At 30.9% G+C, this 24,516-nt stretch overlaps 3 protein-coding genes across 4 annotated transcripts; all 3 read right to left on the reverse strand.

The window, feature by feature from the left end:
- Window positions 1–1,493: 1,493 nt before the first annotated feature.
- On the reverse strand, window positions 1,494–7,855 carry LOC143911077 (cytochrome P450 4c3-like). Of its 2 annotated transcripts, XM_077429809.1 has the most exons (11): window positions 7,444–7,850; window positions 3,961–4,112; window positions 3,714–3,820; window positions 3,541–3,643; window positions 3,263–3,442; window positions 3,023–3,092; window positions 2,791–2,960; window positions 2,577–2,683; window positions 2,265–2,511; window positions 1,998–2,186; window positions 1,494–1,909 (listed from the first exon to the last, which is right to left on the reverse strand). In XM_077429809.1, the coding sequence occupies exons 4-11, from the start codon at window positions 3,557–3,559 to the stop codon at window positions 1,743–1,745; spliced, it is 1,149 nt and encodes a 382-aa protein (XP_077285935.1). In that variant the 5' UTR covers window positions 3,560–3,643; window positions 3,714–3,820; window positions 3,961–4,112; window positions 7,444–7,850; the 3' UTR covers window positions 1,494–1,742. The 2 variants fall into 2 exon arrangements, with proteins under 2 accessions (XP_077285935.1, XP_077285934.1); XM_077429808.1 differs by lacking the exon at window positions 3,961–4,112 and having other exon boundaries at window positions 7,444–7,855.
- Window positions 7,856–12,173: 4,318 nt separating this feature from the next.
- On the reverse strand, window positions 12,174–18,230 carry LOC143911078 (putative cytochrome P450 313a3). The gene is made up of 12 exons (XM_077429810.1): window positions 18,014–18,230; window positions 16,925–17,031; window positions 16,724–16,832; window positions 16,468–16,647; window positions 16,313–16,382; window positions 16,034–16,194; window positions 15,860–15,969; window positions 15,536–15,782; window positions 15,288–15,452; window positions 15,132–15,211; window positions 12,652–12,794; window positions 12,174–12,541 (listed from the first exon to the last, which is right to left on the reverse strand). The coding sequence occupies exons 1-11, from the start codon at window positions 18,204–18,206 to the stop codon at window positions 12,741–12,743; spliced, it is 1,476 nt and encodes a 491-aa protein (XP_077285936.1). The 5' UTR covers window positions 18,207–18,230; the 3' UTR covers window positions 12,174–12,541; window positions 12,652–12,740.
- Window positions 18,231–20,215: 1,985 nt separating this feature from the next.
- On the reverse strand, window positions 20,216–24,211 carry LOC143911079 (cytochrome P450 4c21-like). The gene is made up of 10 exons (XM_077429811.1): window positions 24,061–24,211; window positions 23,838–23,984; window positions 23,650–23,756; window positions 23,468–23,558; window positions 23,083–23,271; window positions 21,930–21,996; window positions 21,563–21,863; window positions 21,243–21,483; window positions 20,731–20,904; window positions 20,216–20,548 (listed from the first exon to the last, which is right to left on the reverse strand). Exons 2-10 carry the CDS (start codon window positions 23,926–23,928, stop codon window positions 20,367–20,369), a joined length of 1,443 nt encoding a protein of 480 aa, XP_077285937.1. The 5' UTR covers window positions 23,929–23,984; window positions 24,061–24,211; the 3' UTR covers window positions 20,216–20,366.
- Window positions 24,212–24,516: the final 305 nt, after the last annotated feature.

The following is a 24,516-nucleotide window of genomic DNA, read 5'->3' on the forward strand; positions in this document are numbered from 1 at the left end:
GAAACGCAAAAATGTCTAGTGTAAACTTTTGTTTTTTCTTTATGCAAACTGGATAAATTTGGAAGAGACGGACACGGTTTCCCATCCTTAATTATTTTTAATTTTATCTCAAAACTTCTATTTGAAAACGGAATAGTTAAAATGTCTTGAACACTGTTAGCCATTATTAGTTATTAGAGGTAATAATATGACCATAAAAATACGAATGTGCGAAAAAGTACGAGACCACGTGCCGCATCGCATTGGTCAATTGCCGACTGTTGCGCGGTGCTCTGAAGTCGTAGCACACCGTACGTCTTAATATCGCGAACAAACCTATACAAGCGAATATCCGCCTGCACACTCCAACCAAACCCACCAATTTGCTGCACGGCATAGGTATTCTCTCGTCGCGGCGCACAAACTACATCTAACATCACACAACACGCTGCAGACTGCACACCACACCATACACCATACATTTAGCGCACGCGGTAAATACACCATACACATCAATGCCTGTTTATACAACAACACATTATTTTGTATTAAAATACTACTTTATGTGGTCTTTGGTTTTCACGGGTGTGCGCCGCACACCTAGCACACACCCAATATACGCCACTGGTACATACATACATATAAAACTTATTTATTGATAACTAGTGTTTTTACCGGGCTTAGGAAACGATTGACTTGGCGTCACATATCCAGGGTCTGGCCAGCAGCACCTGGAAAGGGATTGAGCCCGTGACCACACAGTTGAAAGCGTAACGCGCTAATCGCTGATCTATGCTTTTTTATATACAACATAATGATTTTTTACATACCTCTTCTTACTTCGCCTTATTACATACATATTTACCTCATACATTGTACATATGTACATATGTAGGCTTGTTATGATTACACGAATTTCTACGCGTGTATTCGTTTCATTTATTATATAAAAACGGAGCGTCGGCAAATATGTTTGTAACATGTGACGGAACGTGGAAAAGTATGGGATTTCGAAAAATCAAATTTTAGTTTTGCCATTTTGATTTTGATTTCAATTTGCGGCAGCCTCAGGGCGGCAGCCTCGATTACTGTTTTAGTTCCGATTACTGTTTCATTTTCGGATTCCGATTCCTATTTCAGTTCCGCTTTCCGACTTTTGCTTCAATTCCCGTTCCAGATTCCTGCTTAGAGTTTCAGTTTCAGATCCCGATTACTGTTTCAGTTCCGGATCCGGATTCCATTTTTCAGTTCCGGTTCTCGATCCCTGTTTCAGTTCCGATTCCGATTAATTATGACTATACATATTGTAACTATATTTTAAATCATGTATCAATTCGTTTCCGAAACCACCCGTTGAAATTTCAACGGGCACAACACAACACTTTATTATAAAAAAAAATTGTTGTGTAGAACGAAAAAATGTTCACGAATGCAATTGTATGCGTGTATTATGGATTGAATTTACTGAAAATAAGTTTGTGTTAGAATGTTATAAAGGTGTAAATAAAACAAATAAAAACGCGAAAAATGTATTTCATGATATATCTATATATGCAATGTACAAAAAAATATATCAAAATGGTTAGTAACATATTATGCATATATATAATACATGGGATTTTGTATGTATATTTTAATTAAATACAGGGTTAATACATATTTATGTCATTATAAAAAAAGTATATAAATGTGTTCTTAATGAAATACTTTAGGATCAACAGTTTATTTGAATACAATTACTGAATTATTAGATTTTGCCGAATTTAAGACCATATTCTAGGTTGAACTGTCGCTTTATATCCCTCGACGAATCTGCAGACGAAATCAAATGAAAGTTTAATATCTTCCATCTTCCAATCGCTGACGATTTCATAATCTTTGAATAAATAAATTGCGGTCGTCATGATTATATCACGAGAATAATTGCGACCTGGAAAATGGCTCTGATGAATACTTTTAATAACAGATATATAATTACATATTCTTTTATTAGGATGGGTAGAAAATCTACAAGGTACCTATACACTTTCTCATTCCACCGCTGTAAGGAAAAAATGTGAAAGGATGTCTCTTATTTGATTCCGATTCAAGCTCCTTGGAAAATCTTTCAGGATGAAATTCATTAGGACTGTTCCAGTATTTGGGATTCCTATGGGTGACGTAGCTTGATAATAGTAAATATGTACCGACAGGCACTTTTAAATTACCTAATGAATTAAAACAATACAAGTATTTTCTTAATTACTATTTAAATTGGCTTGATGCGTAAAATTGGCAAAACATACTTTTTTCGAACGAGAATTCTTTTGAGCAATATCTGAATGTGAGAGGCCCTGGTGGAAAAAGTCTCAAAGTCTCTTTGAAGCACATCTCCAAATAAGGGAAATTTTCAAAGTCGTCAACATCTAAATAGGCGTCTTTGTTGTTCTCGAAGAATTGTTTGATCTCTTCTACGAATTTTGCCTGGCATTCTTTGTGCATGGCTAACATCATTACGAGCAGATGTAGCACGACGCTGCTTGTATCGTAACCCTGTTCATTTAAATACGTTAAAAAACAGAAAAATAAAATATGTGTAATAAATAAGATAAACATACAGCATGCCATAGATTTAGAACCTCTCCGATTGTATCTTCTTCTGTTATTTCGCCGTTTTTTTGACCATTTAAGAGGGCATCCATTGCATTCATGCGACTATGATCATCTGAAACGTGTCTTGACAGTATTTTTACTTTATCTATGTTTTTTTATATGAAAGTAAGCTGTTGCATATGTATGTATATACATACATATGTATGCATATGTTCATACCGATATGTTTTTCACATAGAGTCTGTCTTCTTTGTTCAATGAATATTTTGGCCAATTCTCTGGTTTTGCTTAACATGTCTTTTTGTAATTTGTATAGGTTGCTCATTTTGTAGATAGGACGAATATTATACCACACTCTCGATAATCTATCTACTATTAAGTTGAAGGAACTGAAATATCAAAATATAATTAAGGTAAAAGTTATCAAAAAAAAAAATTTTCTTCAACTAACCTATGAGTAGTATGTAGGTAATCGTCCATTTTACCACCTCTGAATTCGAACTGGGTTCCAAAAGATGTATCTGTAAATTTAAAACGTTAGTTTATGTGACATTTTTGTACAACTAAATCAATGTTTTGTAATCGTTTCATCACTTTGAATCTACTAGATTCAAAGTTTAATTGGTTAACTTGTAGTTATGGCAGCATTACATGTTGTATATAATATATATGTTAATAGAAATATGTATACCGGATACAACATCCGCGGTGAATCTGAGTAGGATTTCTCCAACATCGACTACCCCCCTGTTGCAGATTGGTTTCATGTCTTTGAATAATAATTTGCAATGTTTTATGACAATTTTGTGATATTCTTGAGCTGTTGACGAACCGTATGTCGCCACTATAATTTTCTTGTGTAATTTATAATCTAAATTCATTATGGAATATACAATTTTAAATTATAATTAGTGGATAACGATATAAAATATAGTATATGGACATATGTATGTATAAATACTCTAATACCATTTTGAAGACCGCTCATTGTAAATAAACCATTGCCGAGAAACTCCTGTAACACACCATATTCTTTTGGCGGCTTTGCAATCAAATCCTTACCGAAAACGTTCTGAAATATTTGGTGATTAATTTCAATCTTATAGATTTTTTAAACTAAGAATATTGGCAAAAAAACGAACTATTATATCCTCCGGCTGAGTCACAATGATGACAAGGTTCGGTCCTAGCCAGACACGAAAGAGCGATGTATACTTTCGTGATAACTGAAGAATCGTAAGGTGTCGGTCTAAAATAGGGATGGAATGTTTTAGCGAAGGCCAAATTTTCAGATAAAATTATTGGCGGATCATACATTTTATAATTTTTTGCTTTGTATATTGATGTATTGAAAATATAAAAATTTAATGAAAGTATGTAAAAACTAACGAAATTATCGATAGTCACTGGCGGAGTAAGGGTGGGTCTGCGGGACGCCTCAGGCTTAGGGTTGCCAGATGGTATCCAAAAGGAGGACATGTCCTCCTTTTCCATGTTTCGTCCTCCCGTCCTCCCTTACCTACTGTATGTCCTCCTTTTTGCTAAACATCGAGCGGGACTTATTTATAATGATTTAGTTTCATGCATTGAGTTCTTGAGCATCAGAGGTGTAGAGATTGACGATGTTAAGCTACACGATCAATTTTGTAACTTGATTTCATTTCTTAAATCAAAATCGGATGAAGATGAAGCATATTATGATTTGAAGTTGCACGAGCAGTGGATAATCTACTTCAAAAGTGTTAAAAACATTGAATGTTTCTCAGAACTGCTCAAGAGCTGCGAGTTTTATTTTTGAATTAAGCGCACATAATGCAAATGTGGAAAGAGTTTTTTCACTGATTGATACTCAGTGGAGCAAAGAGAGGAATAGACTAAGTGTGCAGTCAGTTAAATCTTTAATTCTTACTCAATACAACTTCAAAAACATGACATGTGAAGATTTTTATAATTATTTGTTAAAAAACCAAGAACTTCTTTCCAAAATTGGCAGCTCTGCTAAATATGATTAAAATAAAGTAAAATAATATAAAAAATTCGATTAATTTCTGAATGTCCTCCTTTTTTACAGAAAATCCTCCTTTTTAGACCCATCTGCCCTCCTTCATCAAATTATCATCTGGCAACCCTACTCAGGCGGCACTTTTTTTGGGGAAAATGAATGAATGAATGGAAATTTTCGGAGGAAATAAATAAATAAAAATGGTTTACTGAAATGTTTTTACATGTAATTGAAATTATAAATTTTATGCAACTATTTTTTAAACCGGTATAGCACTCTAGAGAATCGAGGTTTTTTATGTTTTTCTCAGACACCTTTCACTGTATTAAAATGAAGTTTGAGCTTAATTCCACTTATATATGTATATATAAAAGTGGTAGTTTACTCTTGTTCGATTTTTCTTCCACTATCTTTTTTCGACCCCTTAAAAATGTGACTCGTCACTCTAAACATTTGATTCTTCAAACTCTTCACGAGAAAATTCAAGTATAATCCTTGAATCAATGTGATTAAATGTGGGTTTGGTCAGAATTCAAACCGAAAACCGGAAGTAGTGATTTATTTAAAAACAATTATACATTATTATTTTATTTTGACCTTTTAAAATATTTCTATCTTCTTGATATTGTATGTTTATAAAATTTATAATGATTTTAAGCAATACAAATTTTTTGAACAAAATCCTACAGCCTGAATTATGTAGAACTTTTGTCTTGGGTAAGTTTCCCAACATTTGCGCTGAATTTGTATCGAAAATGCTTTCATAGCCGGTATGTGTGAACGTTTATGTACAGTCGTATGACAACGAATTACTAACACCCGCGTATTTACCCTATTTTGTGTACCTGCGCCGTCTTAAGTAACATTTTGGGTTGGTTTTTTTTGTAGACCATTCATTGTATCCTATTCTATGTATTTAGAGAAGGATAGGATGATTAGTGTTAATACAAATAGTTTAAAAACCGAACAAGTGCAAATACACAGTTTGGCTTTGAAATTCGTTTGGTGTAGACGTGTGCTTTCACTGGGAGAAAAGTTAGTTTTGAAGAGATTTTTGCTTTCCTGTATATTATCGATATCATTGAAGTAAGTTAAAGTGTTTAAATTTTTTAAATGTGACTTAATTATTTGTTTAAATTGCTTGTGAAAAAAACCCCTTTCCTTTTTAGATGGGAAGAAATAAAGATTTATCTATGGAGAAAATCGCCAATATTTCCACATTATTAAATACTGGGAAGTATTCTATACGATATATTGCTAAAGATCAGGGGGTTAGAGTTTTCAGTGTGCATAAAATTAGCACCCAACTAAAAAGAGGTGAAAATCCTACGGTCACCAAGCGTAAGAATTGTTGTGGCACTCGAAAATACGGTCCTCGAGTCGATCGATATATTATAAATACTGTTGAGAAGGATCGGTTTGCCATAAATAAAAAAATCCAGACAAATTTACGGGAGCGGAACCGAAATATCGACTCGGACAATACAACGCCGTCTCGCAGACGCGGGGATGAATGGCAGGCAACTACTTAAAAAAACGCTTTTGACGCCAAAAATGAAGAAAGCCAGGCTCAATTTGGCTAATGAGCATCGCCACTTCACCCTCGACGATTGGAAAGGGGTAATTTAATTGAAATTAAATTATTTGTTTAATTTTTTTTGAATGAATTGAATTAATCGATGTTTTTAACATTTTTAAGGTTCACTTCTCTGACGAGTCGTCAATTCAATTGATGACACCGACTCACCAATACGTACGTAGGCGAGTCGGCAAGCGGTATAATGAGTCCTGTGTCATAAAAAATGTGAAACACCCGCTGTCACTCATGATTTGGGGCTCAATTAGTGCGGAAGGTCGGGGGCCATTGTATTTTGTAGAAGGGATGATGAATGCTTCGCAATATATAACGGTATTGCGATACACCCTATTGCACTCTATACAAAACAAAATTGACAAAAGGGATCGCCTGCACTTAATGCAATATTTTTGCACCCTGCCATAAAGCCAAAATTGTGAAAAAAATCATGTCCGACCACAATTTACCGCTCCTTCACTGGCCCGGTAATTCTCCCGATCTAAATCCTATAGAAAATGTCTGGCATACCCTTAAAATGAAATTAAATAAGCTCCAATGTACCAATAAAAATATCCTAAAACAAAACATAATTTCTGTGTGGCAGGGAGATCCTGAGATAAAGTCAACCATTGCGTCTTGTATCGAGAGTATGCCCAAAAGAATAGCATCGTGTCTCCGAAATAAGGGTGGACATACAAAATATTAATAATATATATATATATGTTGTATTAATATTGTAAATAAACTATGTATAATCATTATAAACACATCTTTGTTTTAATTTTACGAACCTACTCTTCAATATATAGCTCTAAACATAGAATTTGCAAAATCCGCATGGTGTTAGTAATTCGCTGTCATGGGACTGTATGTTTAATTATTGCATTTTGTTTTTTATCCTTCTTATGTATATTCTTCAAATAAATCGATAAAGTCGTGGGTTGATCACATCCGATTTTTTTTTCGTTTACGTCGTATTGCGATATACATTTGTTTCTTAAAAACATGCATGTTACTTAATTTCATATTAAATAACATTTTGAAATGACAAAATTGTAAAAATCAAGTATTTTACATGAAATTGTATTTATCTAATATATAATTTCGAAAAAGATTTTGTATGTAAGTATGTTTGTAAATATGTTTGTAAGTAAAGAAAAAACGTGAAAGTAGATCGCATACTAAAGTAGATATTTGAAGGTAGACCGCATACTAAACTAGCACCAAAATTTGATCATTCTCAAAATATTTTTTTTCAATAGTAATAGTGAAATTGTGAATTTGATGTACTCACTTTGTATGAATCCGAAAAGTGCCGAAATACTTCCGATTAGTGGAAGCGAAACTGGTCCTGGAAGTCTTAACGATAATATGTATAAATCCTTACGATTCCACAGCCATTTTATCACAGCGATTCCAATTAAAATCGATAGGCTGAGGAATATTTCTTTAAGCCACATGTTATGTACATACATACGTATATTCGATACCACTTAAAATTGATTTTATTATTGAATTTATTCAAAATTATACATATCACAACTGTTCATAAATTTATGCACACTTAATTATATGTAAAAGAGTATTTCAAATATTCGTATTGAACCCCTTTGAGACTAACGCTAACCTTTACTTCGAATAGAAATGTTAGCTGTAGGACGCTTGGAATAATACTGCGCATTCCCCAATCTCGTCATATTCATCTTAAGTAACCGAGTTAAGCTATTCAAAAGCTTGTGAAAAAAGAATGTCTCGTGCAGATGCGGTCAATCTTATGCTATACATCGGGTCTAAAAATGAAGATTTTTACCAAATAGGAGTCCTCGATAATTTTCGAACCATGCTTTTGATTTTTTTTATTGTACGTATTATATTACGTACGTAAAAAATAAAATAAATAAAAATAAAATACATATAAACATATTATTTATTATTATTAGACTTATTATTATTATTATTATTATTTATTTATTATTATAATTATTATTATTTATTATCAGTAATATTTATATATTTACTTATGTATTTATTTATTTATTTTTTGTTTACTATTTTTCAATACTTTTTTAATATATATATTATTTATATGGGCGTTGGGGATTGCACTTTTCTCCTCATCGTCTGGAATAAAAGCTATTATTATTATTATTATTATATCTACATATATATAAAATTTACGAAAGTGTACAGAAATTTTGGTTTTATTTAAGAGAAGGAGCGCTATGTTTCCAGATTTCACGAAAGGGAGCGGCGCTCCCATGCGCTTCTATTCCGAGCCCTGTAATATAAAAAGTATATGTACATTGGGTTACATCGAAAATGGCCAATTTTGGATTTTTGAAACAGCTGCCGTTGGTTTTTTCCAACATGAACTGTTTCCAAATTTCAAAATTGGCTGTTTTCGATGTTCCCTGCTGTATTTAACGGGCGACCAGAAAAAGTCGAAAATATTCGTTTATCATGCATACATATGAAAAATGATTAGTATATATGTATATCAGTGGCGTGCGGTAAAACTCTTTCTCCCCCGTCGTACATTCTCACCTAATTTGCGCGAGCAGGATACAACAGGAACAAGAGGAACAGGCTCTTTTTTTTTTTTTGCGCGCACATTAAACAAGGCTGTATGACAAAAAGAGAGATAATTTCATCGCATGCCACTGATATATATTATATATACATATTATCTTTTACCATGCACCCTTTTTACTTTATCCATGTACGTAGTAACAATAGATGAAGTTTTGTGATCATGCGAAAATTCGAACTCAGAATCGATTACTGATCATGTTTTCATGATCTAGAAAAAATGTGTGTGTGTGTGTCTGTATGTGTGTCTGTGTGTGTGTGTGTCTGTGTATTTTGGGGATTTTTTGAACACCGTTAGTCCTATCGAACCAAAACTTAGTATCGGGCACTAAAATTCTTATAGACATGACGAAAATTTTTTTCAATTTTTTAAGTTGAGCGGAAATGGTACCTCCCCTTATACATAGGTGTCCTCTTTTTTTTTAAGTTTTTGAATTCAATTATCTCCCAAACCGCTAACTTAATCGGATTAAATTTTTTTTACATGTAATACAAATAATAATATCTATAACCTTATATATTTTAAATATTTTTATCTGAACCGAAAGTAGTAGTTTTACTCTAGAGAATCGAGGTTTTTTATGTTTTTCTCAGAAACCTCAAAAATGTTGTCGCCTGGATCCTGTCCACACCCCTGAACGTATTAAGCTGAAAAATTATATTTGTATTCTTTATGTACTAACTTAGATTTGGTAACGTTTTGGTCAGAATTCGAAAACCGCAAGTAGTATTTTTTTTTAAAACAATATTTCATTATTTTATTTTGACCTTTTAAATTATTTTAAGCGTCGTGCTATTTATTGTGTATAATAAAGATAGTGATTTTAAGTAAAAATAAAAAATAAAATTACCAAATTTAATGAACCGGAAGTGGGATTTTCTCCTCTTAGAAAGGTCAAAAATGTTGTCGCCTGGATCCTGTCCACACCCCTGAACGTATTAAGCTGAAAAATTATATTTGTGTTGTTTATGTACTAACTTAGAGTTGCTAACATTTTGGTCAGAATTCGTAAACCGGAAGTAGTATTTTTTTTTAAAACAATATTCCATTATTTTATTTTGACCTTTTAAATTATTTTTATCCTCTTGATATTTTATGTGTATTATAATTATACTTATTTTAAGTAATAAAAAAAAATTTAAACAAAATCCGACATCCGGGAGTAGAACTTTTGTTTTGTGCAAGTTTCCATATATTTGCGTTCAATTTGTATCGCTATCATATGTAGTTATTAGTTCAATATCGAATTTTGTTTTGTAACCTTCTTATATTCCTCAAATACATAGACAAAGTCATGGGTTGGTCACACCCGAATTTTTATTTTTTTTGATCTTTCGATTTTCGATCTTTGCCTTCCGATATTTGCTTTTTCACTTTCGGTCCCGTGAGGTAGACCCGTATTTTACATATGTATGTATATCATAATGAGGATAACAATAAATAATAAATTAAAATCATATCGAAAAACGAAATCAAATTAACGTTCAAGTTAACGCTCAAAAAGTAATCTTGGGATATTTGATTCATTGATCAATAATTTAAAATTAAAATCTTTATTGTGATATGTCCAACTGCTGATTATAATTTAATATTGTGAATATACCGTTAATACACGAGATTTCATATACCCGAATTTTGTCCATGAGTTACATATTATAATTCATACTGGTATATCAGGTTTCTAATGTTCACTAAATGAAAAATCTCATATCAACTTCACCTTAAGCTACATATATGTATATGTATATGAATCAGCGCCTTCGTTTTTACTTTATCTATGTACGTAGTAACAAATAGATGAAGCCATAATGGGGTGTTGAAAATTTCTGACTGTGACTTTTTTGAAAAATTTTTAGTGAACACTATGCAACAAATATTTACAAAATAGGAATATTTTGTTGGTAAAAATAATTGGATGGCCATATCTTGTAAATTTATTTGGAAAAGGTACATTTTTTAGAAAAGTCTGAGAGATAAATCATATGGAGTAAGTATTACATATACGACTCGACACAATTTATACAATAAAATATAAAGCACTGAAAAAAAGTGTTTAAATGGCACATAGGATTAAGTTGATTTTATTTTGTATGGCTAAAATTTTATTTTACTATTATATTTTATTGATTAAATTAATTTGATAAAAATTTAGCAAAACATTATCACGTTATACTTTTATAAATAAAATAATGCTTCGTGCCAATGGCGGGATAAAGCAAGAATTATTTATATTTTTTATGTCTTTATTAGCTACAGAAGGCGCGTGCACAGTACTCACACAAATGCATTTTTCATATACAGGCTGTTGAAAGAAACACGCAAATATTTATATATTTTATTTCAACCGATCGTGTTATGTTTTTAAGATCTATGATATAATTTGGATGGCATATTTATTTAATATTTGAATACGTGCCACGAATAAAATGATAAATAGCATTTTTTTATATTATAAGTAAAACAAACGTACGTATGCAAAAATTAATACGAATTAAAAAATGAGAAAAAAATATAGGATATAAATTATATTAAACAGGAAATAAGTGTTCGAATTTTGATAATAATGCAGTCATTTTCATTATTATGTATAGACATTCTTCTTTGTCGGCTAGTATTAAGTCCCGACCGTTACAAAAATAATAAAATACTTCGCAAAGAAAGCGCTACACTTTGTTGTTTATTTGCTCACTTCAAATTTGTTTACTGTTGGGTGCCTAGACCATCAAAATATTTTTTCATTATTTTGCATAGAATTGTTTGTGGGCTTCAGAATTTTGTAGCCAAGTCAGAACTTGTCATAAATATTAATAAAATAAAGTCTACTTACACCCAGAAAGTCTACCCGAAACGGAAGTGTTTCTAATCTAAATAAATACATTGTTCGTTTTATAATCTTATTTTTGAATTTCAATTTCAAAATTTTCTATTATAAGACTTTACTTTTACTACTTTTTAGCCTTTTCTGGTTTTCTTTAATTCGTTACTTCTTTGCTCGTTTTAGAAACTCTTCTGTTTCTATACAATGTCGTATCATAATTCTTCTACGCCACTTAATTCTCCATCACTTGAAGAATCCATATATTCGCTATCGGAATATTCTACTTTTATAATGTCAGTGAAATTGTCCGTTAAATTATCGAGTTTTGGTTCCAGTTCAATAAATTTTTCTTCATGTTTTTTCACATGTCTCCAAACGTCTCTGAATGTATCAATAGTGATTGACTCTGCGTCTTTCTTAAACAGCTCTTCAACGACCTTTAAGTCAAACATGACATTTTTTGAAGCTACTTTACCCTTAATAATGCCCCACAGTAATTCTATAGGGTTTAGTTCTGGGTGGTAGGGTGGTAGGCGTAGTACGTTATGTCCGTGAGCTTCCAGGATTTTATAGAGTACAAACTCTTGATGATTTTGTTTATTGTTTTTTATTATTTCATATAAAACGGGCTTTGTGTCTTTTTCTGGATAAGGTATATTAAATTTTCTTAACCTTATTATACACAATTTCGCGAGATTTTCCCGTTAGTGTTTTCCCAGATCCAATTTTATTACAAAGCATTTTATTATCATATATCCACTAATTCTAATGAACTAACTCCAATTAACCAATTAGCAAACAATATAAGAACGCGTTACGTCAGTTTGTGGGGGTTGATCGGTGACTGACCAGTGAAACTGGAAAAAATCATCCTGTAGTGCACACTTGATCAGTGATCAGTGATCACTGAGCAATACAAAAAATAATTGTTGTTTCTGTCATGCTCGGAAAGTGGGTGCGTATGAAAGGGACCAACTGATTGTCCTAAAAAACAGATACAAAAAATCTTATTCATATCTTCACGGACACAATATACGTGTTTGTATTGGTACGTGCCAGCTTACGCTGCACGAGCACGAGTTCGTCGATCTCACCTGTGGAATTTTGAATAGTCTGAGAAGATTGGCAACTTGTATGCTGGTAACGCTGGATGCTGCACCCACGACTCCGGATATTACTTTCTTCACTTGCGTCTTGTTGCAGAGGTATTCTGCGCCATCAATGTTGCTGATAAATCCTGAAAAGTACACCGTTTTAGTTCGAGAAAGCGAGTAAAGTTGTTTCGATAAATAAAGCTTCGACGACAGAATTCACGAAGCACCGGGCAAGAGTCGTTGCGAATCTGCAGTTATATGTAGTTTCTTGCTAAATTCAAAATATGATTTGAGCGAAGTTTCTAAATTTTAAATTAAATTCTGCGCTGGCGAGTCGAGATAACTCGATTAAAACGAGTTATCCAATTACACGGCGTTTATTTAGGACTCGCTTGGAAATTTCGATACACGTCTGAAAATCCCTCATAAAACAAGATGAATTCCATGCATTCGGTTATACCGCTCCACGGAGTGGTTGTTTTGAAAGTATTGACATTGAAAATTAATAAATTCGAGAGCAATTCTTGAGCACTCTCAGTCACAAAGTTTCACAGCGATTAAATTATAATATTTAACGAGCTGATTCAATATACTATTTATATAAATATTATATACATACTAGTGTTTTTGCCCGGCTTCGCTCGGTATTTGTAATACTTATTTATTTTATTACACTTTATGGTAGCGTGTATGTTTAGCACCAAGTGATCCAAAGTTAATTAGCGAAACAAAGTTCTACTTACATATCTCATTTTAAATTCATCATCGTTCCATAATTAAATCTGCAGTTTTCGAATATATCTACCAATAACATAAATGTAACGTTTTATGAAATCATAGTTTGTTAACCAAGTAATTTAAAAAATATTTAAACTGCGTTTTGGAACATTACATTCGCTCTATTGTCATGGATATTCCATTGGATTCGTCTTGTTGAAGCATGTGGAATCCATGGTCGATTTGAGTATCATTTTTGATCGTCAATTCACCTTTCACAACCACATCAAGAAAGTCGCTGATGTTTGCTTTCGTCGACTTGGATTTGTCTTGAGATATGCTAGGTTATTCTCCATCCCTTTATATCGTTGCTTGCTTTTCAACTCGCTTGTGAGAAGCAAGCTAAAGTATAATACGATTTTGTGGATTCCGAATAAAGCAAATTACTCTCTAATGATTGAGAAAGTGCAAAAAGCATTTCTTCGTTTTTCTATATAGGAAATAGTGTGGCTATTACCAATATCTCTACCCTATTCCTTTCCTTTTGGGCATGCTTGCGTATAATTTCCTTGAGCTTCGGAGAAACTTCTCATTAATTCGTTTTATTCTCCAGCTTCTTCGTGGTAAATATAAGTCATACCCGTCGTTGCTGGAGCAGTTGGGACTTTATGTCCCTAATAATTATTTGTGTGGTAGACATCATAATTTGATAGTTATACCTCCTGCTCCCACAGTTCTTTATTGAATTTATAAATGTATTTTTTTATGTGTATATGCTTATATTATATACGTATATTTTTCTCATCTCTCTGTATTTTTTCTACCATTGTGGCGCATTAGCGACTTCTGTAATGCCAGAATGGTTCAAACTTAAAATTAAATAAATATACGAACGAGCATATGAATTTATTTTATTTTCAAACCAAATTTTTCATTTCGATGCAAAACAGCTTTTTATCAAAAGGTTTTCATCGTTTCCAAAATGCATCTAAATACATAGGTATTAACACTAAAACCCAGCAAAAGAACGGTGACAACAAACACTCAATATATACGCAAATTTTAAAGCATTTTACTATTTGAATTGAAGTCTAGCATAAATATATACGTACATACTTATATATATTAAACTTTATTAAACCGCACAGTATGTATGTACGTACATATATGTAGTAGTAGATAACCAGCGCGTATACACATATATGTAGATAACCAGCACGATTTGATATTTTTATGTAAATTTTTAAGAAGAATTACAGATGTCGCTAATGTGAAATATTTTTATTATTTAATTATTAATAAAATATTAATAATTAAATAATAAAAATATTTTTATTATAGAAATTTTATGCTTAAATTAAAATTATACAAAATTAGGTACGCTTAGTATTTTGGTGGTATGCCAAACATTTTGATTTAAGAATTCAGCGTGACAGAATCTAAAAAATGCACTTTTTTTAGCAAAAAAAAAAAAATGCAAAAAAAATTGCAGAAGCAAAAAAAAAAATTGTTTTATAATATGTATGGTAAAATTTGAACTATTCAACTTTCAAAAAACGATTTACGAATTGGTTAATTTTTCGTCATCGTGTGAATTGTGTGCTTTATACGTAATATATCAATGTATATATATGCACGTAATACCCCTTTTTTTTATTAATATTATATTAATTTTAATTTCACCATGTTCTTATCGTCACATTTGCTTTATATCCCCAATCAGACTTGCTAATATAAAAATTATTTACGGGTAAATCTTCTACCTTCCAATCACTGTTAAATTCATAATTCCTTAATAAATAAACTGCGCCGGTCAACATCATCATTTTTTCGAAGTCTTCACCTAAAATTAAATAAACTTAATTTTTTTTTCAACAGAAGTTATACTACAAAAAAAACAGTTAAATTAAAAATTATACATTCACTATATTGGTTGACAAACGAAGCAGGTTGCCTTTTGGCGTATTTTTCAGTGTCAAATCTTTCGGGAATGAATTTTTCAGGCTTTTCCCATAGCTCTGAACTTCTTTTATTGACATAATTCGCCAATATTATAGTGGTGCCAGCTGGTATCGCAAGATTTCCTGAAATTTGAAACATTGGTTTTTTAAAAAATCACCTTTATGAACAATCACTATTAAGATATTTCTTATCATAGACAACTGACTATTTATCAATGTGAAATCTCTAGTAGTATATTTAGGCAATAGAGGAAATATTGGATAGAGTCTCAAAGTCTCGTCAAGACACGATCTTAAATAACGAAAATTTTCTAAATGGTCCCGCTCAACTGGAGAATCCTTGTTAGTTGCATAGAATTTGTGTATTTCAGCGAATGCTTTATCTTGGCACTTTTTATGCATAGCTAACATTAGTATGAATAAATTCATGGTATCACAAGTCAAAGTCATGCCCTTTAAATAAAAAAAAAATTAATATTAATAAACTACCTTACGTTATTGTATCAGTTAATTATTATTTACAAGCGTACAATATTCCAACTGCTCATTGTTTCCTGTAGTATGTTTTTGGCTGCATAATTACCATTAATATGATATTTCAATAGTGCATCCACCATGAATGTAGTTTCGTGTGAGTAGTCTGTAGAGTTTGTAAATGTGTTATTATTTAATTGTTTTTAGTTATTTATTTAATTTTATATTACCTCCATTTAGGGTATTGATTCTCTTTTCAATCGATTTAGTAATGAAAGCTTTCAAATCCGATGTGGCTAAAGTTTGATGGGCTCCCAAATCTGTATGTATGTAAACGTATTCATATTCGAGCCAAAATTTCGAAATTCTTTTAAAAATTGTCTTAGAGATTCTGTAATTAGTATATGGAGAAATAAAACCAATATCCGTTAAATTTCAATCAATACATATGATATCAATAGTCGTTGATAAATGTGTCTTAAAACCAAAATTATTTTTGCAGTGCTCACATTTTGTGTAATTCAATAACGCCGTCTTGATCTCCTTCATGGAAATGAGATTCAATACCGAATAAACTTTCTGCAAAAATATTTTTTTGATTAGAATTTGATTATTAAATAAAATAATTCGGAGAAAAGTTTTTTTCAATTATATTCGATGTAACCAGTAATGATATCAGCCATGCATCTGTCAATAGTTGTTGATACATTTTCAAGTTTTTCATTGCATAGTGCATTCATTCGTTCTACGAGCAATTTACTATTTCTTTGTAGAATAATTTGGTAGCATTTTTTAAAATCTTTTCCGGCGAAAGGATTCAAAGCGTTTTCGAGAGCTTCAGGATCTGTAAATAAAAGACGTATAAATAACAAAACCTTATATAACATAATGATTAATTGGTATAAATTAATATAACATACAATCATTTTTCGAATATGATTTCGTGTGAATTCCTCTGCCTATAGCTCTTCCCAAAATATCCATTAAGAATGGTGGTCCTCCAGTTACACAATCTGATTCCATCAATTCCTAAATTTTTTCACACATATATTTATTTTCACACATACATGTATTTCGATATCAACACTATTTATTAATATTTTCATGTGTGTAAAATGAACCTCAATATCTGAAGATTCCGACGTGACCACAAATAGCCTGGGTCCTATCCAAATACTGAAAAATCCTTTATATTTTTGTATTAAATCTTGGAAATTTTTTGTGGTTCCTGCAAAATAAACAAACAATAGTATTGCACGATGTGACGCAATATTGAACGTAAAATAGGAAATACAGTAGGCGGTAACAGAACACGTAATAGGAAACGCGAAATGTATTGTATTTATTAAAATGTATTTATTAAAAGTTCACGGCCTTTAAAATTTTTGCAAAACATCTATTTTTATATATGTTACACCGAATCCGTGAAATTGTCTATTACACGCATTCGGCAAGAGAATTGCCGAATGCGTGTAATAGACAATTTCACGGATTCGGTGTAACATATACATGTATTTATAAATATAACAGAAACATGATTGTGATTTATAACTTGTTTGGAATTAATGTTTGTTAAATCGTATGGGTGCTGAAAAACTATTTGGTCATTTCCATTATGTGCCCGAAACTTTTTTTGAAACCAAAGCTATTTGTGGTTTTTGTTATGTACAAAGCTTATTAAAAAGAGAAAGGGGCGTGTTAGATAGATGCCTTCGAAATGCAATGATGGAGCCAGATGCTGCACATTCCATGAACCGCACGAACATCTCCATCCTCAAACGGCTGGCAATTTCAGAGAGACTCCACAACATGGAGGAAAATAATTATTTTCTATTTTGGCCATATTGACAGATAATGTGGAGAGTTTAAGGAAGCTGGTTCACCGGAACACTAGAGGAAAGATGGTCGGACCACATTAGAGATTTGACGGGATCGTCCTTAAACACTGCTTTTAACTTGGCACAGGATGGGAGAAGTGGAGAAGTACATAGAATCAACCGGGTTTTCAGATAATACAAACAATCAGGACGTTCTGCATTGAGCGAATAAGGAAGAAGGATAAAGCTAAAAAATACCGACATTTTTTTGCAAAAATTTCAACAGTAAGTCAAATTTTATATATTATACATGCAGTAAGAAATGTTTTTTTTTAGTTTAAAGAAATTCATACAAACTAAAGTTTTGTTTAAAAATAATAAATATTACATTACCATTGAGAAAATTTGTCAATTGGAACGGCTTCACGGTTCCGATTATTGGCAAGGAAAATGGTCCTCCAACTTTTCCGGAAAGTGAATAGAGTTTCCTTCTGCACCACAACCATGATAGGGTTGATTTCAAACAGTATAGGCCGATGCCAATGTAAGCCACTTGATTAATATCCATGTCGAATGTGTCGTCCATTGTTGTCGGTTCCGCAAACTTGTCGACAGTGATTCAGTGAACTATCATCTGGTGGTTTTTATAAACTCAAAATATACACTCGAAAACCGGTTTTAGCTTGGAGAACAATACTATAAACATTACACCACATAAAAAAAATTGTCTATCATGGTGATGTTAATAAAGAGTTACATTACTGTAATAGCATAATAAAATAGTTAAAATGTAGGTATTTCTACAAATATTCAGTCGATGATGACGGTCGATAAATACAAGCATAATATAGATGAGTACGATAGTAGGTCATTTATAATATTATATAATATACATATTTAAATAAAATATATTGTGTTTTAATATAAAACAGAATCTTCACAAAGTTCTGGTCCGCTTAGTCATGAAATTATATATATAACATCTAATATATAATTTCGAAAGAGACTGTGTGTATATATATGTTTATAAGTAACTTTGGTTGGGATTCGTAAATAAGTCAAAATTTCTATGACGACGAGTCGATTTTTTTCGATTCAAATAAATTTAATAAAAAAACAAATGAATATTTACTATTAGATTCGCCATGTTTAAGCTGTTTATATTATAAATACTGAGCGAAGCTGGGCAAAACAACTAGTATTATATAACATTACCCATATACATATATGTATATGTAAAGTAGAATTTGTGTACATATTGTTACGACCTCAAAATCAAGGAACATACTGAAGCTTACCTAATTCCTAGTAAAAATAACTATACATGAAACTAATTGGCTAATTGAAACAAAGAAGATAACAAAATAACGATACATGGAAATCATAATATAATATTTATATAAAAACTGACGCGATGTGGGTATTATTTAACGGACATTATTTATCGATAAAAGTAATCTAATTATCCTTACAATAGCGTCATCCTTTTAGTATAAAAAAGACGTTCAAACCATAGCAAGTCAGATTACCCTAAATGACACTAACGTTTTAGTGTGTCTCTACAATTACTCTATTCCAGCGGTGAATGCAAGAATGAATGATTTATAATCATAAATAGAAATATTTTTTATATAATTATTAAACATTATCGTAATTAATCGTAGTAGATAATTGAAAACCCGGAAATTGATACCGTTTTATAGACTTAAGGGAATAATTTGAACCGAATTTTAAAAAAGTTCTTCCAAACAAACACAAGAATCTCATTTAAGTTATTTTGTAAGGAGATTTACTTAAGAAAAGAAAATATATTATATGTACTTTGTAATTTTGTGTTTTTATTAAATCCATTTATCAATATGTATGACGAAATAGTAGATAAGTATATTAAACTTTGAGCGTATTATAATCTTGACTCCGCAAATAACTTTTTTTTCCTTAACAAAACAGATCCATTGCGTTTTTACATTCCCATACTATGCAAATATTATATATGCAATTACACTTGCAATAACAAATTTCATGAAATACAATAATTTTTATATGGCCAAACTTTGATCAGCTTGTGAGATACCATTTTTTTGTATCTCCAGTCCGTCAGGACATAACAATATGTACACCAATTTTTCAAAGTAATTAATAATTACAAATTTATCTCAGTTTATAAAAGTAAAACCATAGTTCAATAAATGGTAAATCCCAATGTCACAAACCCATTACATTATTTATTTTGAACGTCAGATATTTTAATTGTTCATTATGTAATCGAAATGATTAGACATATCAGTTAATGATCAAAATATTTTAACGAGAAGTGGGTTGTGTTTATATTTATGAGATAACAAAGGTCATAGAAATATACTAATTTGTCGTAGTCTAAATTTAGATTAGTCATTATACTATGAATGTACATCTACATATGTTCACATTAAAATGACTATTTTAAGCACTAAAATTTAATATCATGTTTATTTTATTAAAAACATTCATTTTTGAAATTGATCAAAATTGGTTTAAATTCATTTTATTTGATTGGCATAAGGTGAGAATGCTGAAAACGTGTAATTATAAAAAAAAACAGCATCAAGATTATTTGTGAAAATTATATTTTTAATAAAGTGTTATAAAATTCAGTAATACCGGGGTGATACTATACGAGTGCACTAAGACCGAGTTCTCTAATTTGGTAACTCGGCCATTGCCACGTTACAAGTAACGTCCGAGTGACCAAATTTGCGGACTTGTTCTAAGTACTTAACACACTTTGCACATTTTTCTTCACAACTTTTATATTGCATTCGATTGGTGGACGAACGCTGGTATCGAAAGTCGGCTGAAAATCTTTAAAATTAGTGTCAGTGCTAAATTCAAAATGCTCCAAAAGAAAAGCCATAGTTGATTTCGCCAAGAAGGAACCCATACGTTCACCTGAAATTACATATACACATGAATAACATTTCATATTAATGCTATATAAATGCTTTGTTCTATAAGCCTTGAACAAGTTTTGACGTCACATCGCTATTTTCGTTTTTCAATGTCGTCAATAGGAAAAACAAAAACGAATTATCAAGGATTTTTTTACATCAGCAATATTGCATAACACTTACCAATACAATTTCTTTGCCCTACGCCGAATGGTAAAAAGTGCTCAGATATACAATAATCATCTTCAGAAAATCGTTCCGGCTGATATAATAATGGTTTAGTCCAATTTTTTTCATTAATATTGATAAAATATCCCGGGATTACAATTACACTTCCATTGGGAATTGTGATATTTTCTAAAAAATAAATAGATCAATCAATAAAACGTATAATTTATTATTAATTAGCATTATTCGATTATAATATATTTTATTATTTTCATAATGGCAATGAAGATGATTATTTTCCTATTACAATTTTGAATTTCTTTCTTTATAATTTACAATCACGGTTTCGAATTTAAAACTGGTTTTATTAGCGACTTCATTTTGATTGCTGACCATCATACATATGCAAATATTAAATTTTGCCAATTAGTTAATGTTGGCCATGTATTAAATATGTACGACAAAATTTTTAACTAAAAAATTTATTGAAAATTTAAATTTTTGAATAAAATATTTAAAAAAATTACTATTTGACAGCTTTACGTCCTTATCGGCAAACTTGGTAATAAACGCTCCATATGGAAATAGTCTTAGTGTTTCTTTATAACACATATTTAGATATTTCATTTTTTCTATATTTTCAATATTTATGACACCATCATCAATAATACGTTCTGCAATTTCTTTCGTTAATTTATTTTGAATTTTCTTTTCCATCGATATCATCATTATGAAGAACGTGAGAAAACAGAATACACTATCGGTAGCCTGTAATCATATATGTACATATGTACCTATTATATAAAAAAATATTAAAATGAATATCAAAAAAAAAATATATATTTACTTTGACATAAATGCTCATGATTTCTTCGATTATTTTTTTATCGGAAAGGTCATGGTTTGAATTGTTTTGAGCTGCAATAAAACCGAGCAAAGCTGTTGGCACAGCTTCAGCCTCGGCGTTTTTATCTTTTGACCTTTTACATTTGAAATATTCCTGCTTTTTCTCATCATAAATTTTAGAAATGTATTCTTCTAATGTGCTTCTGTAATGGAACGTATCTCTGCTGCATTTGCTTCTTTTGAAAAGAAAATCCGGATGTAGCCAAAATTTGCTCATTCTTTCATTAACCAGTGAGCGAATCCTGTGTATAAATGTATATTTATAATATAAAATCAATTTAATAATTTGTTTATATTAATAAGCTTACTTCCGCATAGCTAACAGCAATCGTTTACAGTTTTCTTCCTGTAAAAGGTCATCTCCTAGTAAAATTTCTGAAATTAACATTAACATTTTAAGTGGTACTTCACGATAGATTTTCAAGAAGGAACTAATTACACTGTTCGACAAATGACGACTTTTTTTTTGGTTCAGAGACGAGATATGACTTTTCTTATACCTAACATAACTCATAACAGTCATAACGCTGTGTTTGCTTGAGCACGAGCGTAGTGAGTCATCGCACACAACACAAAACCGTGCTCCACTAGTACAAGTTTTTAGCTCGCAATTTTACCGATTTAAAATTCAGCACACTTCCAATTAACCCTTTTAAACGAAAACAAAAGTATGGCCAGAACACTATCTCAATAAACATGTTTCAATAGAAAATACTCAATATATAATAGTATTAACAGTGGGAAAAAATCCCAAGTGAAAATACGTACTTTTGACTTTTGATTTGAACTGGACGACTACTTAGAGAGATTTAAAAGCTGAAAAGTACTACAAATGAATGATAAAATACCCGACTATAGATTCCAATATTCATTGTGAACAGAAAATTGACAGATTTTGAGACATCAACCGAACAACACCACGATATATGTATGTATGTAGAAAAATCGCGCGATTTAAAAAACAAATACATATACATATGTATCTCCGAATCTCGAGCCAATCAACATTTTTTATTAACATATTCGTATTTACTGAGCATACATCTAAAAGAAAAGTCATATATTGTCTCTGAACCATTTTTCGTGTCGGACAGTGTTATTGAAGTTGCTAATTTATTTTATATTGTATTTTTGTAAAAAATAAAATTTTAAATACATATTGGATATGAGTTAGAGCCGTAATTTAAAGATTAGTATTTACATAAGTAAAGGGTCGAGTATTTGGGACTACAATATTAATAAGAATAAAAAAGATAAATAAATATAAAAAATGATTGTATGTACAATATTAAATGTATATGTGGAAATATTAATCAAAACTTTGCAAGTTCAAGGTAAGGTATAAGACAAAATAGTAGATAATTTTGTAGGATATCCAAATATGTATATTTGAAGACATCACATACGTTTTAAAAATTCACCTTGATATTTAATTTATTGCAAAAAAAAAATAATACTAACCTGACATAATATTTCCGCTGTATCTTTCTAGCAAACATTTAACATCGAAGGTTTCGCTTCCGCAATGTTGCATTATGACATCTTTTAAGACGAGATGATGTTTTTCGACTATTTTTTGATAACTTGTCACCGCTATATTACTGAACATCGGATAAAGCAAAAGTCTATTCTTCCTCCATGTCGATCCTCCTGAATTTTTAAATGTAGTATTGGACATCAACCAATGAATGAGATTGCATATTAAACCATGAGAATGGATAGAAATTGAATTGAATAATTTTGGAGTCCATCATTAAAAGGCTGACGGTAAAATTTTAATGCTTTCAAATTATTCAAATGAGTACAGACATGGCTTTGAAAATTCTTTGCATGTAAAAATACGTACCATGACCTGTCCACAGTCCATTTCCGATCGCACGTGACCAATAATAATACATTTCTGGCTTAAGCGGGACATCGTTGTCTTCAATTAACGACTTGTTATATATACAATTAAAAATTAAATAAATATTAAATATATTTCACATAAGTATGTACATACATATACATATGAAGATAAAAGTATACCTGAATATCATTTGGATCTGTGAGTACTACAACAAACTTCGAAAAATACCAAATGCGAAAGGGCGATAGATATTTGAGATGTTCATTATATAAAATTTTCATTTTATCTACAAATTCATAACATTCATTTTTATTCAAAGCGATTTTATAATCTTCGTAGCATTATTGTATAGGCAGTATACACGTACCAGTTGAGGGCCAGGATTGTCCTATGGCGAGCATTGATCCTAAAAATGGCCAAGATGTAGGGCCTTGTAACTGCAATGATAGCACATACATCCTTCTTCTGGCCCATAACCATTTAACGATGATGGCGATCAGTAACGTGGAAATCACTGAATTTATTATAAGCCCTACAGTTAACCATGGGTAGTATTTTTGTATATAATCTATTAAAACTGGCATTTTTACCAAGCAAATTTAGTTTGCTAGTCACGTTGGAAGTGTAGAGCTTAACTAAATGGATTCAACGAATTGCAAATGTCTTTTTAACGCCGTCACAAATATTTTAATTTATGTTTTCAGGGAATATAAATCAAACAAAAACATTATTTTTTTCTTGCTGCGCTAATACAGAAATTTACAGACAAGATTATGTATTTTTAATATAATATTTATATATAAAAATAGACGCGATATATGTATGTATGTGATAATATATTATACACATATATGTAAATCATTATATATACATATATATATATATATATATATATATATATATATATATATATATATATATATATATATATATATATATATATATATATATATATATATATATATATATATATATATATATATATATATATATATATATATATATATATATATATATATATATATATATATCATCATCATCATCAT

The sequence above is a fragment of the Arctopsyche grandis genome, chromosome 4 (assembly GCF_051622035.1).
Source record: "Arctopsyche grandis isolate Sample6627 chromosome 4, ASM5162203v2, whole genome shotgun sequence".
NCBI lineage: Eukaryota > Metazoa > Arthropoda > Insecta > Trichoptera > Hydropsychidae > Arctopsyche > Arctopsyche grandis.

Coding starts and splice junctions, on each gene's coding strand:
- LOC143911079 (XM_077429811.1), bottom strand. CDS start 23,928: ATGTATGTGCTATCATTGCAGTTACAAGGCCCTACATCTTGGCCATTT. Junction 23,272..23,467: donor TGGACTGTGGACAGGTCATG/GTACGTATTTTT, acceptor TTAAAAATTCAG/GAGGATCGACATGGAGGAAG. Junction 20,549..20,730: donor AGGGCAAAGAAATTGTATTG/GTAAGTGTTATG, acceptor ATGTAATTTCAG/GTGAACGTATGGGTTCCTTC.
- LOC143911078 (XM_077429810.1), bottom strand. CDS start 18,206: ATGGACGACACATTCGACATGGATATTAATCAAGTGGCTTACATTGGC. Junction 16,833..16,924: donor CGGAATCTTCAGATATTGAG/GTTCATTTTACA, acceptor GAAAAAATTTAG/GAATTGATGGAATCAGATTG. Junction 15,453..15,535: donor AGATTTCACATTGATAAATA/GTCAGTTGTCTA, acceptor TTCAAATTTCAG/GAAATCTTGCGATACCAGCT.
- LOC143911077 (XM_077429808.1), bottom strand. CDS start 7,624: ATGTATGTACATAACATGTGGCTTAAAGAAATATTCCTCAGCCTATCG. Junction 3,443..3,540: donor AATGAGCGGTCTTCAAAATG/GTATTAGAGTAT, acceptor TAATGAATTTAG/ATTATAAATTACACAAGAAA. Junction 2,961..3,022: donor TACCTACATACTACTCATAG/GTTAGTTGAAGA, acceptor TTGATATTTCAG/TTCCTTCAACTTAATAGTAG.